Source organism: Octodon degus, unplaced genomic scaffold, assembly GCF_000260255.1.
Source record: "Octodon degus isolate 3935 unplaced genomic scaffold, OctDeg1.0 scaffold00006, whole genome shotgun sequence".
In the NCBI taxonomy this organism is placed as follows: domain Eukaryota; kingdom Metazoa; phylum Chordata; class Mammalia; order Rodentia; family Octodontidae; genus Octodon; species Octodon degus.
Window position 1 is genome coordinate 27,834,671 of NW_004524582.1, and position 27,617 is coordinate 27,862,287.

The following is a 27,617-nucleotide window of genomic DNA, read 5'->3' on the forward strand; positions in this document are numbered from 1 at the left end:
TAACAAGGAGCTGACGCCATAACAGGGTCCCCACTTTTCTCCCCCAAACCATTCTTTGGTTTGCTGATACAGGAGAGGAAGCAGAGCAAGCCTGTAATTACAGCCTAACAGCACTTACTCAGGCTGCCAGCCCTTCTCCACTGCCCTGGGAAACAAGAAAAGAAGCCGGCAACGAGGGCAGCCTAAGTCAGCCCTCAGCTTCCAGATGAGCTGCGCCACTTACTGTCACCAGGGACCCCTGGGGCAGCCAAGGCCTATTTTCAGAAACCCCTTTTCACATTAACCCTTAATTCTCTCTTATCTCATACCCCAAACGTTAGTTCCCCCCTCGTGAATTTGAACAGGTACCATTCTGCAAGTCATCAATCAGTAACTAACTGGGTCTACTAAATCCAGAGAGCAGGCCTGCGAGGCTGAGCTGCTCATATCCTCCATAACAGTTGGTGAAACTGAGGCACAGAAACATTAAAAGATCTGCTCTCTCTAAGGTCCCAGCTAGCAAAGGGGAACACTGGGATTGGGTACACTTGGAGAAAACATAAGCTTCTTCATACAGCCAGAAACATCAGATTGAAAGGCAGACAATCCCCCACCTGTCAGGAATCAGCCCAGAACACCGCATGTTGAAGAAAAGGAACATTTAACTCGGGGTTTGTGGTTTGCCAGCTCTGGAAGGGAGAAACAGAAATTTGCAAATGGTTCTTCCTACCTTTCGCAGACACAGCCTAGTGCATACGTAGCAGTAGCAGCAGCGCAGAGCTATACTCTCACCTCGCTCCTTTCACAGCCTGAACCTCTGCCTGGCAGGAAAGGAACATTACATCTTTGTAAGAAGCTGATACAGACAGACTCTGCTCAATGCAAACCCACTAGCAGGCCCTCCATCAAAGGAAGAGCATTCTCGCCCATCGCGGCAGGAAATGCATAATGAGAAAGAGGGTTTTCAGGGACAATTTTGAGTATGTTTTTCTCTGACTTGCAGACTTCAGAAGTTAGCTGCACAGAGTGACAGCAGCTCTGACTAGTGGGAGCTGCTTGATGTGAGCCACGGAGGAGTAGATATTGGTGGACGCATAAGGCAGATGCTTAATCCCACTGCAACTGGTCCCAGGGAGCTCATTCCTCAGGGCCATGCACCCCAGGCACAGGGAGAAGAACTCTGAGGGCTGCAGAAGCACCCCAGCCTTGGCCCCAGGAAAGGCTGTGGACAGCCATCTCCCTCGCACACAAAGCCACCACCAGTCCATGAGTGAAGACCTGGGAAGCCCTATTTGGCTGGTGTGAAGGTGCTTGGGTCATTCCATGTGCCAGGGGACTAGACACGGCTGCCCAGCTCCAGATTTAGGGTCTATCTGCTGGATGGGTCTTCCAATGCTACTGTTATAAATGATCACCAATTGAATGGCTCGAAACAAGAGATTTATTCTCCCACAATTCCAGAGGTCAGGAATCCAATATCAAGGCTTCAGCAGAGAAATGCTCCCTCTGGGGGATCTGGAGAATAACCTGGTGGACACCGACCATCCTTGGCTCCCTTGGCTTGTGGCCACTTCTCTCCAGCCTCTGCCCCTGTGGTCACATTGCCTCTGCTTCTTCTGAGTAAAATCTCCCACTGTTCTGTCTTCTAAGGATACAGATGACTGCTTCCAGGGCCCACCCGGATACCCTACAATCAGCTCCTCCTTTCCAGATCCTTCACTTAGCACCACACTTTACCAAATAAAATTACATTTACTGTTGCAGCATGGGAGAGAGCATGCCTAGACTCTGGGATTAGAGTGCAGGCCTGGCAATGACCAGCACAGTTCTGCCCACTATGCTCAACTACTCATTTATTGGAAAAGCATTGGTTTTAGGCCTCTACTATGCCAAAAACATGCTCCATTCAGGGAACACAGGGTATCCCTTAAACCACTCTGTCTAGGCAGGCACCCCAGCAGTAGCGACCATGACAGAATACCAGCTCTGGGCAATCTGAGGCACCCTCTAGCCCTGCACTCAAGTTTAGAGGTCTCACCTGTCTGCACTTCTGTGACACTCAGAGAAGACAGCAATGTCAGCTAGCAGACCTATCCTTGCTCTGCAAGTGCGCATACACTTCTGGAAGTTCAAAGAGATATTTACATGCCAAATTAAACTTTAAAGGCTGAATAATGAACCTGAGTTTATTTCTCAATTCCTGTTTTCCCTGTTCATGCTCTGTCTGTCTGTCTGTCTGTCTGTCTCTCTCTGTCTCTCTCTCTGTCTCTCTCTGTGTCTCTGTCTGTCTCTCTCTCTGTCTGTCTGTCTCTGTCTCTCTCTGTCTCTGTCTCCCTCCCTCTTTGTTGTACGTGACCATAGGTACTGATTTTTGGCAAAGAAAAAGGTGCCACCACCCACATTTTATATATATATGATGAGTACAAAGAATTTAAACTGATTTTATGATCTAAAGGGTCAGGATTAGGATGACATTTACTGTCCTCTTAAACCATAATTTAATATGAAAATAAGAGCTTCATTCTAATCTTTTTTAAGTCTCTTTAAGGCAATATTTCTGTTGTGGGCATATCCCTAACAGCCAATAATAAGTGACAACATGATTAATTGCACTTGCCTGACTTCCTGCTACTTGTTAAAATTATAATTTCAAATAAAATATCATCCATGTAGTAAATGATTAAAACAATTAATAGTGAATTCATTATTCAAGGACAATCCTAATGAAAACAGAAATAAGAATAAGCAGCAAGCATTTTCCTTCTGAAGACTGATACCAAAAAAGATTTCCTTTCAGCACTGACTAAACCAATTTTGTGGGAGAGTTCTGCATGAAAAGTTTCTTTGCATTAATCAATTTTTGTTTCAAGTGTAAAGAAAGAGAAAATAAATTTGCCCTTGATTTGTAATTGCACAAACCCCCTTTCTCCTACAAGGTAGCACTAATAGTCTATAAATTCCTCTGATATTGCAAGCTCTTGCAGGGTGTTCTCGGCAGAGCTAGGACAGAAAGGAATAGTCGCTCCTGGCGCTAGCAGAAGCCCTTCTGTATGCTGGAGCATAGGTTGTGCTTTGAGCTAAATGCCATCCGTGTATCAGCCCCATTGATCTGCACCGTGAACCTTGGGAGCAGGCCCTGCTGTCACCATCACGCTTCATAGAGATATTGGGACACAGAGAGTGTAAGACATTCATTCACTCCAGGTCTCACAGCTGATAGGAAAGAGCCAAAGGAGCCAGGGAGATGGCTCAGTAGAATAAGCACTTGCCTGCCAAGCACAAGGGCCTGAGTTCAATCCCTGGTTCAGAAAAAAAAAAATCTTCCCTGGAAGAAGCCAAGCTTTGCACTCTGGAATGCACACTGGGGAGTGATTACTTTGGGCTACATGCTGTGGTAGAACAATTACTGTCACCACTGAACAATTCAGAAATCACCTTGCCTTAGCATCAGACAAGAGACACTCTTATATAGTGTGTGCTTATCAGGGGTGGCACTATAATCTGAATGTGAGGATCCCCCAAGTTCATATGCTGAGGTCACAGCTTCCAAGATGTGGCATTGAGGTGTGAGGCTTCGGAAGGGGGGCCCTCATGCCTGGGCTTGGGGGTCTTTATTAAAGCCAGCAGCTCTTCCTTCCCGCCACATGAGATCACACTGAGAGGGCGCCATCTATGTACTAGTAAGTAGGCTTTGGCCAGATACAGCATCTGCACTGATCTTAAGCTTCTTAATATGAGAAACAAGTTTCTGTGTTCTATCAGCCATCCAGCTTAGAATTTTTCCCTATAGCATCCTGAAGAGACTATCAGGCTGAAACATAGGTTTTTCTGGTTGAAAACTCTTCCACAGATCCAGGGTGGGGTTAGCAGGGGAAGCCACTTCCTGACTGGACCTGCTCTCTCTTGCTGTGAAAGGACAAAGCCCAGCTGCAGCGCACTTCAGAGCAGGGCAGGTGTATTGGTTCCTGTAACCAGGAGGGTCAGCAGCAGTGAGCTGAGGGCGGGACAGCGTGTGGCAAGACCCTTCCTCCATGTTTCCTTCTGCTTTTGCCCCCAGTGTGTAGCATACTTGCCCTGGACACCTGCTGCTTGGGAGGACAGAGAAGGTGGCCTTGGCAGCTGCTGAGGTCCAGTGTTTCAATGTAATGTTCCCATATCCAAAAAGAGCATCCCCTAGCCATATGCAGTCCACAGAAAGACTGGGTGGGTGGGTGAGGGTGCCAAACCTGCATCATTCATTTCACAGCAAATGTCCCTAAATAAAATGACCTATTTGCATAGGAAATCATTTTCTGCCCACCCCCAGAAGAAAGCAATGTCCAAGGGCACAGCAGTCTTGGCAGGCTCATTCCCTACCAGATAGCCCTGGGGCCTTCCAGTATATCTCCACCTGCCATGTCCTAGGAGGGAAAAACAGACAAAACCAACTCCAAGTCAAGTCTCACCATGGTTTCCTTCCCTCTGGCCATGCCACCCTCTGACCTTCTCTGGGACCCCAGAGGTCACAGCCATGGGTACTAGGCTGTAATAAAAAGAATAGCTACTTGTCCAGAAGACAGGAACTTCTGCTGGCCCTGCCCCCTAGTGTGTGACTCTAGGTCAACCTATCTACTTCCCTTGGCCGCAGTTCCCAATAGTTCCACCTTCTTGGAACTTTACAAGCTTGTGCAGGAGGATCAAGGTTGTCTTCAGGTTTGAGTAGCAGGTGGAGCGAGGTCTTCCTAATTCCTACCCAAGATTGTCCCTCAGGAACACCTCCAAGAACAGCCCTCTTTGTTTGAGTCTCCCCAACACCTATCCTCATCCATGCTTTGCTTTTAATATCTTTAACCCTCCTTGTCTGCTTATTTACAGTCTTCCATACTAGAGGCCCAAGCTTATACCCTGAACAAAAAACTTCCTGGTTCCCTAAACTTAAAATAATCTTATGCTTTGCTGAATTGCTGGAGCTGTCTGTCTGCATCTCTAGCAACATGCCATCTGCAGTCACCTCATTATTTCACTAGAAGACCCAGAAAGGAAGCCAAATTGGCCAAGGATGAGCAACCCTGTGGCTGTCACAGTTCCTCTGAGGGCAGTAGGACTCATTAAAACAGAAAGCATGTAGCAGATGCTCACCACGGGTACTTCCGACCAATTTACTTAGTCCAAGCCTTCCTTAGCTCCATCTGGGTTGGTCACAGTTGGGGGCACATCCAGGGAGGCAGCAGTGTTCCCATGGGGCTTGCTGATGAGCCCATCTGGGGGACTTAGGAGGGGAAGGTGATAGTGGACCATGACCCATGTGGACTGACTCTGGGGAACTCTACAACAGCAGAAAACAGAGTAGCCATCAAGCTCATTGTTGATCTCCGCAAGCTTGTCTGTTCTCCCCTGTCATCTTCGCACTCTGATCATTCACCCTTGTCTGCCATATCCTTGTAAAGCAGGATCACCCCTGATGTGAATTTCCAATGCAAACATCAGGAAGTGAGCTCATCTCTTCTCTGAGTGCAATAGAGTATGCAACAATACACACAAAAAATATATATGTTAGAAATCATTAACTTTCCTTTCTGTCTTTCAGAAGTTTGATTCGGTGGAAGACATTGTTGAACACTACAAGTGTTTTCCGATTATACTCATTGACGGGAAAGACAGGAGCGGCGTCCACAGGGAGCAGTGCTACCTCTCGCAGCCTCTGCATCTGGCCAGACACCTGCCACCTCAGTAGCCTGCTTCCTGTTTGTCCACAGCTCAGTGCAGTCAATGTTTATATCATGTTGCATTTATTTCAAAAGATTATTGTCTGAGTGTTCAAGAGATGACTTTGTGGACTTTGTAGAAAGGAAAAACATTCTGTGATGCTCATTGGAAAAAATCAATCATGAGTTTGCAAACTGAAACCACAGAAAAGATATTTATAACATGCAAAAAATGAAAACCAGGTGTTCAAATGTATTTTCTAAATAAAAGGTATAAATATGGTCATTATGCTCACCTTACAGATGAGCAGTGAAGGTTGCAAGAAGTCATTGCTTAGATGTAGGAGCTGGCATAACAAGTCTGGGTGAGGGTCCCAAGCCCGTGCTGCCCGCGGCATGCAGAGTGGCTTCCCTGGACTGCTGCACTTCGGGTATTGAGATGATTCCTTGGACTACACATGTTGCTGCATGTTGGCTTTGTCTTATTTGTGCTCCTGGAAATTCAATTATAGGGGAAGAATATGGAAAGTGAAGCAAGAGAACATGTGAATATCAACTTAACAACAGAAAGTAGAAATCCTTTCTCTGTGGTGTGCATATTTTGCTTCCAGTAACTTTAAGCCAAGTGGAAGCGTCAAATTCACAGAAAGTAACTCAGCGGATTATATCACATTCCAACCTTAAAGCAATCAGTGTCGATTCTTTCAGTAGGCTTCCAGATGTCAGGGTAGCATGTACCTTGAAGGGGAAGATTTTATTTCATTTTTATTTCATAATACAGGTGAGGAAGGAAAGTTCAATGAAGTTATTGATCTACTCAACATAAGAAGACTGCAACCCATCTGGCCTGGTGTCACTGAGTGTGTCCTCATAGGCATATTCTGTGCCCTGTGGAATTTTGCAGCCCAGTTGAAAAGGTAGATTTGAAAAGAGAAAGAGAAACAATTTGAAAACACAGAACTTAAAACAAGTTCTCTGAGTGGGGTAAGTTTGGCTGAAAAAAAAAGATACTTTTGAAATTAATAGTGCACCATGATTTCAATTGTTACTAAGACTTAAATTCATGGAGTATTCAGATAATTGGATCTTTAATCCAGAAATAAAATAGAGCTAAAATGCAACAGAATCCAACACAATGTCCAGGATCATCTCTAAAAGAGGACACAGTCAGCTCTCTGGGAGGAGCTCCTAGCACCTACCGATCAAGCACCTGTGGAGTGTTCTTAGGAGTCAGTGCAAATCCAGCTGTCTAGGTTAGCTGAGGAGTCTTGGATGAAGAGACTACTCTCCTACAGCTGCGTCATGAAGAAGATGAACAGGGATAGGCACAGAAACTTTAGGCTGCCACTTGTGAGGAGAGAGGGAAGTAGGGGTAGAGTATAAGAAAAGTTTAGGTCTCAGATGGCCAGATAGCTCAGCGAACTAAAGCACCTGCTTAGGTAGGCACAAGGACCAGCGTTCGATCCCAGCATGCCGTGCTGGCTCTGCCCCTGTGGTGCACTGAGACAGTGATTGAGACTGGATGTGGTGGCACATGCTTAGAATCCCAGCAACTGGGAGGCTGAAAAAAGGAGAATCACTATGAGTCCAGTCTATGTAGTGAGACCCTGTAGACCCTGTACTTAATACAAAAGAAAGAGGAGGAGGAGGAGGAGGAGGAGGAGGAGGAGGCGGCGGCAGCGGCGGCGGCAAACAAGAAGGCAAAGCAAAGCAAAGCAAAACTTAGGTCTAAACAATAGCTGTGGGAGAACCTTGGCAAGTTCCAAGATTTTTCACAAAGAAGAGTCTCACACTGGGGATAAATAGTAAGGCCTCAGTGGCCCTGCATGCCAAGTCACTGTCCATGGCTAACACAGAAGAAAATATGTCCTTCAAGTGTGTGGCAGACCCACAATCTGCCACCCTGGGAGGCATACTGTTGGCTGGTCAGCAAGTTCTTCTAAGGGAGACCTAAGTCTCCCCTTCCACACCTGCCACAGCAATGTTCCTGTTTTCCTGCTTTCAGTGTTGATTGTAGTAAGGACATTTTGCTTGTAATAGATTATTAAAGAACAGGATACATAAATTTTAATTCTATTCAATCCTGACAAGTTCTATAATGACCTTAGAGTAGATCCTCCTAACACAATTTATAATTGCAGAAATTGTGTCCCACTGGACAAAGACTTACAATGACATGGTTGTGACAAGAATCAAAGTCATCACACATAATTCTTCTCATTTCTTTCTGTTTTATTGGAACTGTTATGGAAAATTCAGCAATATGGGTTTTGAAGGCACAAATCCGAAACTGTTTTACTCTTTCTTCAGGCATTATCTCATTTTCAGTCTGAAGGTGTCACTCAATATTTAGCCTCAACAAAGTCAAGGAATTTTAGTTTCATTTGATCTGGCATCCATGCATGCCAGATATTTTCTTTCAGCTAAATGATGCCCACTCTGAATCTATGTCTCTGTCATCCTTGCTCAAGTATCAATTTAGCAGTTGTTCATGCTGTCTGTGCAATCACTCCTGCATGCTACTGTGGGTGTTGGAAATGCAGGAGGGAATAATTGAGAAAGACAGACGACAAGGAAGGGTACAGGTAAAGGAGGCCACCCAAACTCTTCTCCCATCACCAGGTCATATCTGCCTTGAACACATCACTGGGTAATGGTGGGCTGCAGCCAACATTAAATGTTGTAATGAATCTCCTTTTAGATCGCATCAAAATCTCAACAATTTGATGAGAACAGTTTGAATCAGAACATTTAAATTTTTTCTCAACATATAGACAACTACTCTTCTTGGAGTGTGTTTGAGTAATATATAAAAACCATAATCAATTACATCTAATTACTAAAATAATCACATTTACTCTGTCAAATATAGTCCTTTATGTGTGCATACATTTTATAAGATATACTTCAACTAATTAGTATATTGTACGTTTTTTATCCTTCATAATATTTGTTCTAAGCACTTTTGCTTTTGTTGAACCTTTGTGATTTGTTAACTGAAAGCAAATATATAATTAAATGTGATATTTTGTGGGAGTGAATATTGACGAATAGAATTCAATACATAGTCCAACTTCTTTGTTGTGTTCCCTGTTAGCTTTAATGCCCATCTGAAGTCACACTGAGGCCAAATGTAGGTGAAAACCATCTAGGGCAGTTATTTGACATATGACCCCCGTGCTAGCTAACTATTGGGAACAAAGATGAAAAAGTGGTGAGGCTGTGACTGAAAGCCAGCCAGCCAGGACACACATGTAATGGCCAGCTCACCAAGTGGCAGCCAGTAGCCCGTGGTGACGTAGGTATGCACTTCCCTGATCAGTAGTGACATTATGCACCTTTTCCCTTAGCTGTGGTCACTGTGAGAGAGACACTGGCAGGGATGTAGAACAGCTACAAGCTTTTACCTGGTTCACGGGAATGTCAAATAGAACAGCCACAATGGAAGACAGCAGTTTCCTTTTAAACAATTAAAAATACAATTATCATAAGATTCAGAAATTCTACTCGCTTCTGGATACAGATCCAAAACATTGAAATGACCATCACGAAGAAAGATCTGCTTTGCAGGATTGTTCATAGTAGCCAAGACATGGCACAGCTCAAGCGTTCATCAACAGGTGAATCAATAAGCTATGTTATGGGGCCGGGGAGATGGCTCAGTAGAATAAGCACTTCCCTGGCAAGTGCAAGGGCCTGAGTTCAATCCCCGATTCCGGAAAAAAAAAAAAAAAAAAAAAACGTTATGTTATATACACGCAGTGCAATACGGTTCAGCCTTTAGGGAAGGAAAGGCTTTTATATGTGACAATACAGATGAACCTGGAAGGCATTACACAAGTGAAATAATCCAAATACAAAAAGACAATACTGCACACTCTCACTTATATGTGGAATCTAAGATAATTAAACTCAGAAACAGAGTAGAACAGTGGTTCCCAGAGGCTGGGGAAAGGGACAATGCATTGTTCAGTGAGTACACAGTTCGGGTTACATAAGGTAAGTAAGTCCCTGAGACCTGCTATAAAATGTCACGCCTATAGAATTTACTAAAAATGTATTAACAGAGGGCTGGCCAGATAGCTCAGCAGATTGAAGCACCTTCTTAAACAAACACAGGGGCCAGAGTTTTGATCCCCTGCCTGCAGTAGCAGCCCTGTCCCCTGGGCACACTGAGAAGGTGATTGAGACTGGACGTGGTGGTGCATGCCTATAATCCCAGCACTTGGGAGGCTGAAAACAGGAGGATCACTCTGAGTCTGACCTGTGTAGAGAGACCCTGTAGACCCTGTACTAAATATAAAATAAAAATAAAAAATAATTTAGTAACAGAGTAGATCTTACATTAGGCATTCTTCTCACAAGAAGGTGGAGAGATGGAGTACAGGAGGGAACTTTGGGAAGCAACAGATAAGCTTACTACCTGGAAGTGCCAAAGGATTCACAAGTGCACGGTTAATTCCAAACTCAAAAAATTGTGAATATTTAATATACTCTGTTTTACTATATTAAAATAAAGCTATTAAAAAAAACACACACACACACACATTACCAAGAGTGCAGTGCAGAGTGATGGACTTGGTAGTTCTCAGAACTGGGAGGCAGGAGTGGATACTTAGAGAAAAAAGGTCTGGGACACTATCTCAAGGATAACCTGGGACTCAGTGGAGAGCCAGGGACTACGAGGCGGCTTTAAAGCAGAGTTTTACCAGGACTGGTTGGTGGACTTTACAGTATCCCTGTCCTGAGGAACTATTCTAGGCCATGGGGAATCCAGCAGCAGTTTCAAGCAAGTAAAAAAATAAAGTAACATCTATGGAGAAAAGGTAGTTGATTTAAGCGGTGCTAGGCTGACTTGCCATCCAGGAAAAAAAAAAAAAAAAATCATGTCTCCATCTCAAATCATGTACAGAAATATATTCTACATGAATCAAATAGCTAAAAGAAAAACAGCAAATAGTACATAGAGTCTTGTACTTTTGTCTAATAACTTTTATGGCTTTGGCATAGTGAAAGAGATTTTAAACAAGATGAAAACATAAATCCTACAGGGATAGACTGCCAGGGTCATTGTACCAAAATTTTAAGTGTTTGCAAAAGTTGGACCAAGGCAGGAAGCAATTAAGCTATCAATATGTATGAGCAAAGAGTATAAATGTATAATGTGCCCAAACAAATGGGAAACTCGCAGCACTACAAGCCCAGGCACCCAACCTTTCCTATTATTTGGCTAAGAAAACTGCACAGTGATGAAACTGTCGAGATTCACCTTGTAGCAGAAAATTCAGTGAAAGTCAAGTTAGTCAAATTGTCTTCCATTATAAAAATCTCTGACATTCTTTCTGGGGTGAGATGGTATCTCAGTGTTTTTTGTTTTTTGCTTTTTTTGCTTTTAAAATGAACACAACAAGATTTTATTGTCTTAATAAAACAAATCATGAAAAGTTCAAACTGGATCCCTCGGCCCTTTCTTCTCTTATCCCCTCCCAGCTCCAAATGCTTACATCTCTTAATAGCCAACGTTCTCTTAGATCTGCAGTGGGCTCCACACACTCAGGCCTCACAGATAACCCACTACTGTTACTGTTATGACTACTGGAATATATTGGATTATTTTGCTGAATTCATGCACCTACAATATTTAAATGGCAATGGAATACCCAGCTCTGACAAAACTAAACCAAAAAAAGGGGATACAGATAAAGGACCATTTGTGTCTGTATATAAAAATAATTAGGATAAATATACAGGCACTTTCTCTTAATTCAATGTAAATAAAGATTCATACTAATAGTGTTTGGACAGGATATCATGTCAGCATCTCATACTATGAACAACCACTACGAAGACAACAATATGCAATGTATTAATTATTGAAACTGTCCTATTAATCAGTTTTGAAACTGTCTCATTGCTATTTGTTTCTCAATAAAATTATTCTTTAAAAAATCTCGAAAGAGGGTCGGTGAGATAACTCGGGGAACTAAGCGCCTGCTTCAGCAAGCACAAGGACCAGGGCTTGATCCCTGGCACCACAGGCCATGCTGGGCCTGCCACCCTGTGCACTGAGCTGGCCACCCAGACAGGGCGTGGTAGCTCTCACCTGTGATCCCAGCACTGGGGAGGCTGAAAACAGGAGGGTCATTATGAGTCCAAGCTGCATAGTGAGAACCTGTACCGGACACATTTTTTTAAAAAAATCTGGAAAGGGTGGGAAATGGGCATCCATTTTACCCTTAAAGGTTGGCAAAGAAACTAGAAAAATAACAGGAATATTCACTATAAACATATCATAATTAACCCATGTCTTTCCTAGGATCCGGAAATTTACCTAACCAAGCCTGTGTCAGCTGTTCAAAAACTTTGCCACTAGGAAATATTTTATGTTAGTCCTACAAGATGTAGCTGAAAAAATGTGAATGCTGCGTTGAAAGCTGGGGGGGTTTGTTGTTGTTGGCTTTTTTTTTTTTTTAGGGGAGGATCTACAGGGTGTTGAGGGTCTTACTACTAGATCAGACTCATAGTGATCTGCCTGTTTACAGCCTCCCAAGAGCTGGGATTACAGGCATGTGCCACCACGCCCAGTCTCAATTGCTGTCTCAGTGCGCCCCAGGGGTGGGGCTGGCACAGCAGGTCTGGGGATTGGACTGCTGGCCTCTGCACCTGCCTGCACGTGCTTTAATCTGCTGAGGTATTTGGCAGGCCCTTGAAAGCTGGGGTTTCAATGAATGCATCACTCCTAACGTTTAAAACCCCAGCCCTTCTGATAAACTTGGCTACCCAAAAGAACAGCACCATAGCCATACATCAACAAAGCAGAACAATTCTGATACAAACAACATTTGCTGGTGACCCAGAGGCTCTTTCCAGATCACTATAAAGCCCCACATATACACACACAACCTCTGCTGCACACTTGTGTGCATCATATTTAAGATCAGTCTTGAAGGAAGATCCTCATATGAAAGATCGAACAAAAGCTGCAAACCAGAAAAACTAGAACTTCAGGAAGAAACATAATACAGGATATTAAAGAAAACAGCAAGGAAATGTATACTTAATATCATCAGAGAGGTGAACTATTGAATCCATAAAGTGTGCATAAAATACTAGTCAAATTAAAAAAACTCCTTAGCAAATATGTACCATTTTAAAAGCAAACGTAGATAGAACAGCAATGATTGCTGAAATTTTAACACCCAACTACAAGAATTTGATAATATAAGAAAATAACAAATAACTGCATTTGAGAAAATACTCCTATTAACCAATAAGATTGTTTTTTTATAGTTTACAAAAAAAATACTTAAAATACATAGTTTTTTTTCCCTTAGTACATATGGGTCATTCACCTAAAGGACAATATTCTAGAGCTGAAAACAAGCCTCAATAAATTTTAAAAGACTGAAAAACATAATTTATAATCTCTAAACTAACAACATACGAAAAAGCCAGAAGTCAATAAGAGATACATATAAATTAAGCAAGCTATTTCTAAGTTACTCATAGTTGAATAAGAAAACAAAAGAGAAAACTATCTATCTCAAAATAAGCAACCATGAATGCCACATGTCAAAATCTGAGACTTAACAGCTTTCAATGTTTACAGTCGAAAATGAAGGCCTAAAATCTAAGTTTCCTCCTTAAAAAAAAGAATAGAGCATAGATTCTGCTGAAAGGAAATGAGGGAAAATATTAAGAGTAGAATCAAAGGAATGAAATGTAGAGAAAAAAAAGTGCAGAGAAATCAGACAAAAAGCAGGTATAAAAGGATCCCTTGATCACATATGGCGTTGCCCTTTTACATAGAGGATCCAAAACCTTCACCCAAAGACTATTACAGCTAATAAACAAATTTGGCAAAATGTTTTTTTTTTCTTTCACTTTAGCAGTTTTTAATTAAAAGTTGCACAGAGGAGGACTTTATTCTTGCATCTTCTCAATCGTTTCTTCTTGTATTTGCCCTTTTCCTTTCCTACTTGGCAAGACTTGGCTTTCTGTTCCAGGATCCTTTTGCAGTCTTTGTCTAGTTTTAGCCTGGGAACAACCACCTCACTGGGGTGCATGCCCACGTGGACAGTGTGCCCGTTCAAGGTAGATGACATACTTCTTCCTGTAAACCTGGACTACTTTGCCGAGCTGCTGACCTTTATGGTGTCCTCCCACAACCTGAACTTCATCATCCTTTTGGTTGGGCAGAGATCGAACATTGTATTTCTGTCTCAGCTCTTTGGAAAGAGGAGAAGACATAATTTTCCTGCGAATGTGGGAAGGCACATTGAAATGCCTTTTATGGTTTTTGCCTCGGTTCAAAATCTCAAAAGGATTAAACTTCATTTTGGCTGCTGCAACTCCAGCAATGGCTTCAAAAGGGAAGAGGTCTACATGTTGCTTCTGGTTCTGTCAGCAAAATGTTAACATTGATTATCTCCATGTTTCTGGTCACAATCCAAGCTGGACCAAAATTGAATCAAATTTCCGCATGAGGTCAACACCAAACCTAACTGTGAAGTTTGATTCTGTTCTGTAGGTAAAACTCTTGGAGACATAGCCACACAGTTGGGTTTCTGAACAGAACCCCAACAGCATTAAAAAATACCAAGAATGAAGAAATTGGATTTTATCAAATTGAAAAGATTCTGGTACAGCAAAGCAAACAGCAGAGTAAAGAGAGAACTTATAGACTGGGAAAGAGTTTTTTTTTGCAGCTGCTCCTCAGATGGAGGACTGACATGTCGAATACATAAAGAACTGGGGAGGGGGGCAGATTTTCCCAAACAAAAGATCCTATCAGAGAGAAATAGAGAACCAAAATGAATAGATACTTCTGAGAAGAAGAAATATCAATAGAAAATAAGTATATGAAAAAGATTCTGTATCTTTGCCTATGAAAGAAATGCAAATTGAAACCATGCTGAAATTCTATCTTACTCTGGAAAGAATAACCATCAACAAGAACACAAAAATCAACCACCTCATACAGCCCCCACATCTTCACACTACCCCGTGGGCAACTCTCCAGCTTTGGAGGACACGTTCAACCCCTAGCAGCATCTAGACATGTGAGCAGCACACGTGCACACACGTGCCAGAGCTCTACCCAGGGAGACAGGCAGAAGGGCTGATAGCACAGCAGCACTGAGATAAATGGCGGGCCAGGGAAGTAGCTCAGCGGCACAGCACCTGCCTGGCAAGTTCAGGGTCCCGAGTTTGATACCTACTACCAAAAAAAAGGAAAAGAAACAGAATAGACATCAGCTGGTGCCCTGACCTTGGTAGCTAATATTATCCAATAATAGAAACCAGGCTTCCATAGAGAAATGGCTGGCTGGCTCTAAGGCTGGGGCAGAAGACGTGCACCATATTCAGAGAGGATCTGGATAGAACACCCATGGCCAACCCAGGTTTTCCCCTCCTGGTTACTTTTCCAGAACTGAAAACATCGTATCACAGTGATATTCGCGCACCCGTGTTTATAGCAGCACAATTTGTCACAGATATATCTCAAAAACAATCCAAATGCCTATCAGCTAAGAAATGGGTAAAAAAAAAAAAAATGTGGTATTTTCACACGATGGCGTATTACTCAGCTCTAAAGAAAGATGAACTCCAGGCTTGTGTCGGTAAATGGATGCAACAAGAGACCACACTCATAAATGAGTTAAATCAGACCCACCCGTGTAAACATCATACTGTCTCCCTAGTGAGAGAAACTGAAGGAGTAAATAACATCTAAAAGGTAAAATAGGTACTGTGAAAGGGAAAGAAACTGTTCAAAGGGCAAAGCAACTGGGGTGAGGGAAAGGAGAAGAGAAAGAAGGGAACAAACATACATGTGTATATACACAGGAGAGCTTAGATAATTATATTGTTCATCTCTGCTTGTCTATTGATGCTTACATTTTGTCTTTTCAATTTTTTAACCTATTTTGTGTGTATATATCTGGTCATCTGAACAAACTAATTTGAAGACAACAATATGTAATAGTACAACCATTCCTATCTTTTTATTGAATTTCTATATTGTTGCTAATATGGACTTTTTAAACTGCTTTTATTTATTTTTTTATTATTTAGGGAAGGGTCCACAGGGTGTTCAGGGTCTGACTACTAGATCAGGCTCATAGTGATCTGCCTGTTTACAGCCTCCTAAGGTTGGGATTACAGGCTCGCACCACCTCGCCCAGTCTCAATTGCTGTCTCAGCACATCCTGGGGGCGGGGCCAGCACAGCAGGCCCTGGGGATTGAACCCCCACCCCGGTGTCTGTTTGCAGGTGCTTTAATCCGCTGAGCTATTTGGCTGGCCCTATTTTTTTATAATCTTAAAAAAAACCCAAACACTTGCACAGTGAGAGGGAGGCATAAAGGGGACACAGAGCCAATTGAGAGGGCTCACTATGTAGCAATTTGAACAACAAAAGAAACAGCATGGGTTCAGGTCTGACTGGAAAACGAAACAAATGTTGAAGTTATAAAAGTGTATTAGGGTACAATACACATTTCTCTAATCCCCCTCACAATAGTCCCACTTGACCACACACTTCCATGCCTCTGGCCTCCTGCTGGAGCATTTCTGCTTGTCCTCTCTGCTGAGTGTCTCAGTTGTCCTGTCAAGGCTGCTCCATGACTCGAAAGAACTCACAACATTCGTATGTTCAGAACACTGTGATCATTTGGGGAAGAGCCAGAAATCACACGGTATCAGCGCCCATGAACAGGGCGGACGAGGGCACACCAGAGCCTTTTGCAAGCCCGCCTCTCCGCTGGACTGCACTTGGCAGCAGCACTGACCACACTTTGGATCAGAGATTGTAAACGTGCTCAGGAAAGAAGACGTCCAAAGCTGCCTCTGAAAGTGACCGAGTGGCAGGACGTGCGTGCTCAGAGCAAGGGGAAGCACTTGAGAAGACCTAATGTGTCTTCTGCTGTAAGGAATTCTAAACATTCAATGCGTTTGTGACCATAGCTCCTAACGCTATAAATGGAGGTATAAAATAGGTGATGGACAGTAGACAGATGTCTTCTACAGAAGAATCCAAACAACTTATGTAGAGACTCAGCACCTAGGAGGTGCACAGTGCAGAAGAATTTCTTTCCACAGGGGCCGGGGAGATGGCTCAGTAGAGTAAGCGCTTCCCTGGCAAATGGCCTGAGTTCAATCCCCAGATCCACAAAAAAAAAAAAAAAAAGAATTTCTTTCCAAAGAATAATGCTCGGAAATGAGTGGAAACTGACTTTATAGTTGAGAAACCTGACATACACCACCCCACCCAGCTAATCAGTCGAGCTTTGCATTGTAGGTATAAACCCTGCTGAGATCATGAAAAGGCTCCACAATCCAGCACAGCCAAAGGAGGCAGCTTAAGCAAATGAGATGAGGTAGCAGGATGGAAGCCTTCGGCAGAGAACCGCAATGAGTGCAAAACCACAGGGAGCCACTGAGTCCGGACAGTAGGTGTAGAATGTGTTAGGTGGGTTCATTCATTCCTAGCAACTATGTTCACTACATTTGTAAAATAGAGAGCTTAGCACATGACCTGAGTCACAAGGGCCATTGATAGTTACAGGGGAATTCTCTGTGCCAGCTTTGAAGTGCTTCTGTAGATTTTAAGCTTGTCTGAAACAAGCAGCATATTTTTAAAAGAAACAAATTGGCTATAAAAGCTGGCAAAATGGATTAAAGTAACAGAATACACATTATGTTGATCAAAATGAGCTAGACACAGAAAGAAAACATCTTCTTTTCTCATTAGTAGGTGGCATACAGAAAGATAATGTAAGAGGAGAAGGGAGATGATTCTAAGACAAGATTAAGAAAGTTAAAGAGGAGGGTGAGGAAGAGAAGTAACAAAGGGTGATGGAGGGTGGATATGATAAAAGACACATGCAGGGAAATTGATTTTGTAAAATTAATAGGCACTAATAAGACTAAATACAAGAAACAGGCTCCAACTCTGTGCTCATTAAGAAGATTCGTATTGAGTGCAAAGACACATATAGGCTGTGAGACACAGGTTGGAAAAGCTATTTCGTGCAATGAGAACTCAAGGAGAGCAAAGGAAGCCACAGTTGTATCACACAAAACCAGCTTTAAGATGAAACCATCGCTAGAAACAGGAAGGACAAGAGCCAATTCACATAGTTCACATAGAAAATACAACAATTGTAAAGGTGCGCAGCCCTGACATTAGAACTGCTAAATACAAAAAGCAAGCATTGACAGAACCAAAGACAGAGATAGACAGCAATGCCCAACAACAGGAGACCTTAATATTCTGCTTTCAGGTATGAAGAGTAAAGCAGGCAGAATGTAAACACAGAGAGAATATACCTAAGAACACGGTAGCCCAGAGGAGCCCAGCGGACACACCAACACTGCACTCAGTAACAGTGCATTTTATATTCCTAAGCAAACACGAAATATTCCCTTTGATATGCTATATGGTAAGCCTTATAATTTTTAACAAATTTCAGAAAGCTAGACACTAAATCTCCTGGAAGAGAAAGTAGGAGGAACTCTTGAAGACATAGGGGTAGGCAAAGACTTACTTATTATTCAGCTATTAAGAATGAACAGAAATCAAATCGCACGGGAAACAGTTGAAAGAATTAACAACTGGGACCTGCTCTTACTGAGAAGCTTTTTCACATCAAAAAGAAATTACCAACAAAGTGAAAAGGCAACCCACAAATTTAGAAAAAATCATGACAAATAAGTACTCAGAAGACTGCTCGCTAGAATTTATAAAGAACTAAAAAACACTAGGGCCCCAAAATTTAAAGACCCAATCCAGAAATGGGCATCTGAGATGAACACACACTTCTCAGGAAGAAATTAAACAAGCGAATAAATATATGAAAAAATGCTCCACATCACTAGCCATCCGTGAAATGCAAATTAAAACTACATTGAGATATCATCTCACCCCAGAAAGAATGGCTATCATAAAGAAATCACCCAACAACAAATGTTGGAGAGGCTGTGGGGAAAAAGGAACCCTTCTCCACTGCTGGTGGGAGTGTAGACTGGTGCAACCGTTATGGAAATCAGTATGGAGACTCCTTAGAAAAGTTGGTCTGGAAATCCCCTTTAAACCAGCTATTCCTCTACTGGGAATTTTTCCAGAGGATCTGAAAACATCCTATCATAGGGATATATGTGTTCCTATGTTTATAGCAGCACAATTTGTGATAGCCAAATCTTGGAAACAACCAAGATGCCCATCACCCGAGGAATGGTTGAGAAAGATGTGGTATTTTTACACAATGGAGTATTATTCAGCTATTAAGAATGATAAACAATAGCTTTTTAAAGAAACGCTTTTTTTCCCCTTTTTCTTTGTACCAGGAATTGAACTCAGGATCCTGTGCTAGCCAGGCAGGCATTGTGCTGCTGAGCTACACCACTGGCCCTAAAGCAACACTTTGAAAAAGAAAGTATTTAAGAAGTCATTGAAATATCCCAAGCAAGTGATATTGATGCAGGGAACCCTCCAAGTGACACAGGGAGAAAAACTGATCTCCAAACCTAGAAGGTACCTAAGACGAATTCGTGTTCTCTAAAGCCAAAGAATGAATTTTAGGAATAAACGGAGATTATGACAGAATATATTTATTGAGGGAAAGAAAGCTCCTATCTGAAAGAGGGACAGGAGGGAAGCCCAAGTGGGTTGTCCCCTGGAAGCTGTCTCTTCCAGGGACTTTTATAGAGGAAAACCAAGTGGTGAGGCAGGTCTAAGGTGGTGGAGAAGACATGGGAATTCACTTAGTTGGGCATGAAGTGGGACAAAACTATGGTCAACAAATGTGAGTACAAGCACCATTGCTCAGGTAAAATTGATTAAGTCCAGGACCAAATGGGGAAACAAGTCACATAGAAAGGGGGCATGAATATGGGACAGGGTCTCTTCCTGTTGGGGGCTGGGCTAGTGACTCATCTGGGCTCTTTCAAGGTGATTAATACCTATTTAGACTATCAATCCCTGATGCCCCTCCCTAAGGAAATATGTAGCTATGTTTCCTCTTTTGTCTTGAGGTGTGGCCCACATGGGAGTGTCTGTCTCTTCCAAGTTGTAAAGTCACCTTATCTTCAATCTTGTCTTCATGAGGAGGGCCTGGCCCTATCTGACTGCCTATAATATTTTTATCTAATTTGGCTGCCTGCAACAATATCACTATCTTAGGCCCCAGCGCAAACATAATAGAAAACCACCCAACTCCAACATGAGGAAATCTAGGAAGAGGGACTCAAAATCTTTTAATGATGATGGTGTTGCAGGCAGCCGAGTTAGATAGAAATATCATAGGCAGTCAGACAGGGCCAGGCTCTTGAAGGAGATACCACAGAAGACAAGATATCTTGCAACTCTGGGAGGGATGGATGCTCCCACCATGGGCCAGACCTAAAGACCAGAGATCAAAGAAATGCCGACCTCCCTAAAGATTGGCATCCGAGATTGATCATCACCCTAAGGGAGCCAGAAGAATCATTAATCTGACTACTACTGGATGGCTACCTAATAAAGTCCTGTTCTACATTCATGCCCACTTGCTACATGACTTGCTTCCCCATTTGGTCCTGGACTTAATCAATTTTATCTGAGCAATGGTGCTTGTAATCTCATGGGGTGACCATAGTTTTGTCCCACCCCACATCCACCTAAGCGAGTTCCCATGTTCTCTACCACCTTAGACCTGCCTTACCACATGATTTTACTCTATAAAAGTCCCTGGAAGAGACAGCTTCCTGGGGACAACCCGCTCGGGCCCCCTCCTGTCCCTCTCTTGGACAGGAGCTTTCTTTCCCTCAATAAATATATTCTGCTCATAACCTCCGTTTGTTCCTAAAATTCATTCTTGTTTTAGAAAACACAAACTTGTCCAGGTCAGGTCGGGAGATCATTTTTCCCTATGTCATTTGGAGGTTCCCTGTATCATTTGGAGGTCACCCACCCAAGACCAGTTTTTCTCCCTGTATCAATGGCATTGAGATTCCATCTTAGAGAAGGAAGAGTGAGCTTGATGTTTAAGCAGGGGGTTGCTGCAATACAGAACTCTGGCCTTGTGGCTTGGAGAACAGTCTCTCCAGCAGCCCCACGCCCATCCCTACCCCCACCCCACCTCCCTCACAAGCCTGGCAGAGCTCAGCCTCACTTCCTCATCTGAGAGTGTGCCTGTTGCCTGCTTCCTATCCACTCTGAGAGAGACAGACAGACTGAGAGACTGAGAGACCAAGACAGAGAGACAGAAAGCGAGAGAGAGGAAAGAGGAGGAGGAGTAAAGGAGGGAGGGAGGGGCGGAGGGAGGGAAGGAGAAAGAGAGGAAGACAGATGATGTTTCATATGACATCTAAATATCAGAAAATACAGGGGCTCGGGAGATAGTTCAGTAGAATAAGCACTTGCCTGGCAAGAGCAAGGGCCTGAGTTCAATCCCCAGTTCCACCAAAGAAAAAGAAAAGAAAATACCCAAAACAATGTTCTTGGAGGGAGAATAAAAAACCTGTAAGAGAATTGCCTTAGAATATATCTATATCTATATCTATATCTATATCTATATATATGTTTTTTTTTTTTGTTTGTTTTTTTTTTTAGTACATGGTTTACAGGGTCTCACTACACAGATCGGACTCATAGTGATTCTCCTGTTTTCAGCCTTCCAAGCGCTGGGATTGCAGGTGTGCACCACCAAGCCCAGTCTCAATTGCAGTCCCAGCATGCAGGGGGGGCAGGGCCAGCACAGCATGCTGGGTATGGAACCCCAGTCCCTGCATCTGCCTAAGCAGGCACTTCAATCTTCTGAGCTATCTGGCCAGCCCTAGAAGATTTTAAAAACATAATGTCACTGTAAACAGAAAGTACTAGAAAGCCCACAAGTAGGAAAAGATGTGATAAAAAAAGTCACAGCGGGGACAGGGTGACTTAAATATTTTTGAAACACTTAAAGTGGGGAAGAGCTTTCTATTTACCTATATAAAAGTAACATCTATGACAAGTACATAATTAAGATTTTAGAAATATAAAGATAGGTATGCAGAAAAGCTAGGAAAAAAACTGGTTTTGGCCCTGACATTGGTGGCAGTGGTAGAGACTTCTGAAGCGGGACAGGAAGCTCCAAAGACCAAGGGAAATGAAGGAACATTTGACAATGTAAATATTTAACCTCGGGGACAATAAACAAAATCAGAAGACAAAGAATGGGCTGGGGAAAGTATTTGAGGCACAAATGTCAAAGAAATGCCTCCTGTGTTTAATATATAAAACACCCATAAATTGTTACGATAAGAATGAGCAACCCAGCAAAATACAAAGGACAAAAACAGTCATTTATTTAAGAGGAAACCTCAGTGATGCTCAAAGACAGATGCGTGCCAGCAACTTGCTTTCGCTGTTATCAGGGAAACACGGAGTAAAGCAACAAGGAGCTAACGGCAGCCACCCAGCCGGGGACAAAAGCTTGGAGGACAGTTGCCTCTGGCCTAAGTAGGGAGTGAGGGATGGGTCCCATAATTTTTCATACCAATAGACTTCTTGGAAGTCAATCTTGCAAAAATTCTTTAAAAATTTTTAAATGCTTATCCTTTTTCTAGCTCTGAAAATTTTACTGTAGGAAAAAGAAATCCTGTAAAGTTAAAAGCATATTTACTAAAGTAGGAAGTATATAGGGAAAAGGTGTTTGTTGAAGGAATATTTGGCAAGTGACAAAACAAACAAACAAAAAAAACCCTAAAATATATTAATGTGTAATGACTGGAATTAGGATGGTTAAGTTCAGTGGAATATAACCATGGTGAAATACCATGCAATTAGTCAAAAGAGCGCTTTACTACCTCCTTAATTTTTCTCTTGGGGTAGCTATTACATTAAGTAAGAAATTTCTATAGAACTGTATGTATAAAAGCAGCTATGTCCTATAACATACATCTGGCTAGTTCGTTTTTAATACTGGAGTTATATAAGGATACATTAAGTTATTATACACAAAAGAGATCCAGTCCTAGCCCAGGCCCAGTGAGTATGTGGGAGGGCTTCCAGCTACCCTGCACCGGCGGGACCTACTGGTCGCAGCCCAGGCACAGCGTGGGTGAGACCCTCTTCCACCCCCTTGGGACACCCCCCTGACTCCGTAGTACCCCCCCACCCCACCCGCCAAGTAGGAATTTTTGTCGCATTCCAGGAACCCCCAGATCCAGTCCTAGCCCAGGCCCAGTGAATGTGTGGGAGAGCTGCCTCTCCCCCATACTCTACCTTGTCCCCTCCAGACTCAGCTCAAGCCTGGCATAGAGGCCTAGGTGAAACCCTGCAGGTGCAATCCCTGCAAAGAGTGTAGGGTCAGAACCACCCAGCTAGTCCAGGAGCAGAACAACTTGCCAGAGGGGCACAACAGGTTCACCCCCAAGGGCAGCAACAGGAAAGAGCTGAGCACAAGCAGCCATCCCAAGACAGGCACAGCTGGATAAATCTAAACTTTGTAGATCTGCACCTGAACTTCAGTACGTGCTAAGGTTGTAACTACAGCAAAGATCTACAACAAAGTTCAGAAGACAGTGCTACACAAAATGATGAGAAGGAACAAAATGCAGTCTCAGAACCCAAGCCCACCTGTAACAAGTGCAGAGGACATTAACACAGAACAAATTGGGAATCATATAGCTGAAAGCAATAAATCAATGGCTTCTGAAATAAAGAAACAGCTGCAGAAAGGTATAGAGGAACTCAGACTGGAAATAAAAAAAAGAAATCTCTGAATTAATAACATCTGCAGTAAAGAATCAAATGCAGAAACATATGGAGGAAACCCAATGCCCACCCAGAACAAGTGTGGAGGACACTAGCTCAGTTCAAATGTATGAATTAATAGCGTCGATAGTAAATAAGCAACAGCAGAAAGTCAGAGGATCTCAGAGTGGAATTCTTTTCTACTAGCCCAGCTCAAATGTACGAATTAATAGCGTCGATAGTAAATAAGCAACAGTAGAAAGTTATAGAGGAACTCAGAGCGGAATTCTTTTCTAAAATATACACAAAAAACTTAAATGCATAAAAGGCCCAACTGTAGATTGGAAATCTTGAAGTTTCTAGGAGAAAAGAGAGGGAAAGTTCATTGGCATTCCCAATGATTTTTTGGATATTATACCCAGAGCTCAGGGTATAAAACAAAAATAAATAATTGGGTCTCCACCAATCTACAAGGCTTCTGCATAGCAGTCAACAAAATTATAATGCAGTCTTTGGGATAGGGAAATATTTGCACAAATCGCATCTGATGAGAGGTTAATATCCAAGATTTAGAAATAATTCATAAAACCCAATAACAGAAAAATGAATCACTTACCTGGCAAATGAGCAAAAGGCCTAAAATACATTTCTCCAAAGATGATACTCAAATAACTGATAGATACATGAACCATCATGTCAGTATCACTCATCATTAGGGAATTGTCCATTAAAACCATGGAGAGATCACCTCACACTTGACCAGGTGGCTCTTTCAAAAAGGTAAAGGGTTGGTGAGAGTGTGGGGAAAGGGGGCTCCAGCACACAGCGCATGAAATTAAAGCCCATGCGGCCAGTATGGAAAACAGTGTGGGTGTTCCAAAGAAATTAAAAATGAAACTACTGTATGACCTAGAAATCCCTCTGCTGGACATATACTTCACAGAATACAGTCACTACTTCCTAAAGATATCTGCACTTCCATCATGTTCATTGCAACACTCCCCAACAGCCAAGAGAGAGCAAGCAAGTATCTGTTTCTCAGTGAACAAATGGACCAAGAGAATGTGTCATAGCTGTATGATCAATCTTTCAGGAGAGACCTTGCTGTGCCACAACATGGGTGCATCTAGATGACTGTTATGGTTTGTGTCTTGTTGTCCCCCCAAAGCCTCATGTAGTCACGGGGCGGGGACTTCTAGAGTTTGTGATTAACTCATGATCCACTGGGATTATGTGTGATCCAAGGCTGGGATTATGGGTGTGAGTACTTCCCCCAGCAGCCTGAGGCAGAGAGCCTGAATGTAGTATAAGAGACAGTGAGACAGACTTTCTGTAGCCATTGCTCTTGGTTGTTGTTGCTGTTCGGCCGCCATGAACTGCTGCCCTCTGCCATGTGCCACTCTGCCTTGGAGCCAGCTGAATATGGACTGAAACCTCCAGTAACTGTGAGCTAAATTAACCTTTCCTTCCTTCATTTTGGGTGTTGGGTATTTGTCCCAGCAACGAGAGAAGAGTAACTAAGACAATGACAATTCACTAAGCACAATAAGCCGGATGCAGAAAAATATTAAAATCCTGCATAATCACTTAGGTGTGAATTTTTAAAAAGATAAATATGCAGGAGAGATGGAGAACAAAACAGTGGTGATTATCATGGGCAAGGAGGAGAGGAAAACATGAGGGGGGTGCAAGCAGCACACTGGTAAGACATAAAATTCTACAGAGCTGAAGAACAGTGAAAGGATGGTAGTTAAATGAATTATTTTGGGGATACAGTAATTTTAGCTGGTCTTTTCACAAAGTAACTATCTGAGAAGAGAAATAATGGTAAGCTGCTTCAATGCACCAGTTATTTTACTAGGTATATATATCCCATAACAACATGTTGTAAGCCTCAAATATTGTATGCATCATAATTTTTTAAAATACAATATACAAGATTATTAGCATGTGTAAGAGGAAGGCTAAGAACATGTTTGAGGAAGGAGGGAAGATTTTGAAACAGTTAAAAGAGAAGAAAAGCATGTCAGGACTCATATCCTACCAAGCTAGAAAATTCTGTGAATATAAAAGCAAATATGTAAATAGAACGTAACCTGGAGGGGCCTGCCCCTTAGCTCAGCTCTTTAAGTGCCTGCTTCAACAAAACAGTCAGTCTCAGGTTGCTGTGGTTCAATTCCCAGAACTCAAGCCAGCCAAACCTGCCCTGAAGGCATTCGGCGGAAGAAAAAAAAAAAGAAGGTAACCTGGAAAGTGTGAATGTTTCTATGATTTTCTGTAAAAAAAAAAAAAAAAAAAAAAAAAAAAAAATGAATTGATACAACACTTTCTCATACATCCTGTAAAATGTGATGCATAAAATTCAACTTATTATATTTTTACTAACATTTAATACTGTCCTGTAATTTTTCACATGTTTGCAATCAGCCACTGCTTTTACTTCTTTGGTCCCTTTGCAAGTACATATCAACTTTAAATCACCCATAATATCCTCTTTGAAAAACTGAAACTTAGAATCATAGTCCTTTTTTACTGTCTATAGGGCTATAGGCAACCTATTTTGCATGTTAAAGAGTAATTATTAAAAACCTGGAAAAACTCGAGTTTTATGTGAAACTGGATTTTAAAACTATCCCATTCCTGTTAATAAAATAATCCAACTTAAAGTGATAGCTAAAATTGAAGTCTATGTGTAGAAAAACAAGTGTTTACCTGTAAGAAGTTAAAAATCACACATATTGACAACCCGTTATTCGCAGCGCCTCCATCACCTGTGGGATCAATCAGTAAGATGGGGCACCATTGCACCTACTCTCCACAGGACACCGGGGAGGCACGTTTTGTTGTTCTTGACTTTGATCTTGTGATCACAGCTCCTTCCCTGCTCGTGGCCAAGTGTGCACCATTGAGAAAGTCATGTCTTTAACACCACATGCTTCAACCTGACCTCAGAAACTCACTGGGGAAAAGTTCAGTAAAACTTTTGCTGTCCTTAGAGTAGGGTGCCCCATAGATTCTGTTGGTTCCCCACCTGAAGAGGAGGTATCGGAGGTTCCATGGTGTAATGGTTAGCACTCTGGACTCTGAAGAGGAGGTATCATTTGTGTACCTGAAGAGCAAGAAATTGAAAGACACTTATTAGCACCAACACCTCACAGTATGCAAGAAGAATGACTTCAAGGATAAGTAAAAGTAATAGTAATAGCAGTAGCAGCTTAGGCAGCAGTCACAGGTCGTGGAAGTTGAGCTTGCCTGCCCCTTGCCATTAGCTAGGGTCATGTGACTGGCTTTGGCCAATTAAACGCCAGTGAAAGTCACTTTCTGTTTTTGATTGGAAGTTGAGTAGCCAGTACTTGGTTAGGGCAGGCTACTGCGAGTTCTCCTTTGACAGCTGGAGCCCTCTCAGTCGGTAGGTCAGTCCTCTGGGCATTCACAATGGGTGTGGAGGAAGTGAAAAAAGCTTGAGGTCTTTCTCAGCCACTAGGATGTAGGGAGTTTCTATCACTGCAGGTAACCCGGTCCTGCTTCACTTTTGAATAGTGGAGTCACATTTGGCTTCCAATGTGAGGACCATTGTTAAGTCTTCGAAGAAAGTTACTCCTCATCCTCATGGCCCAAAGGCGACTGTCTCTTCCAGAACTTTCTCAGAGACAGGCCTAGAGGTTGAAGCATGGCTAGAAGGTGCTGTCTTCATATTCTGACCTGGGGGTTCCAAGGCTATTGTCATTGTCTGGTCACTCAAAACACAGTTTTTTCTTGACTTAATGAATGGGAACTGAACTGCTATGGGTGCCTATTAAGGGCCAGGACCTCTGCTTTAGGTGCTAGGAATATAAAGGAGAAACAGGCAGAAGACCTCTTATCTCACAGGGAGGAACATGAAGAAACCAAACCCCTTTCTCTGTGCCTTCCCTCCCCGCCAACTGTGGGATGCCCCTGTCCCCATATTCACAGCCCTGGCCCTGGCCAGAGTGGCCACAGAAGCTAGCTCTGGGGCCAGGGAGATGGTTCAGTAGAATAAGTGCTTCCCTGGCAGGCGCAAGGGCCTGAATTCAATCCCCGGTTCCTTAAAAAAAAAAAAAAAAAAAAAAAAGCTAGCTCTGTTCTCTACCACGCGTGCTTCATCCCGGACCTGCAGGACTAACAGAAAAGACGTCTGTCCTTCGTCTAACAGAACACTGGTTTCACTGTGAGGTTTTTATCCATGCACTCTCACTGGGGAGCTTAGACCTCCAA

General features: G+C 42.6%; 1 protein-coding gene across 1 annotated transcript in view; it reads left to right on the forward strand.

Moving 5' to 3' along the window:
• Positions 1-5,751, forward strand: part of Clnk (cytokine dependent hematopoietic cell linker) — a 64,533-nt gene extending 58,782 nt beyond the window's left edge. The window contains exon 11 of the mRNA XM_004624667.2: positions 5,546-5,751. Coding sequence (XP_004624724.1) covers positions 5,546-5,692 — 147 coding nt within the window. The 3' untranslated portion in view covers positions 5,693-5,751. The remainder of the gene's footprint in view (positions 1-5,545) is intronic.
• The last annotated feature ends 21,866 nt before the right edge of the window (positions 5,752-27,617 follow it).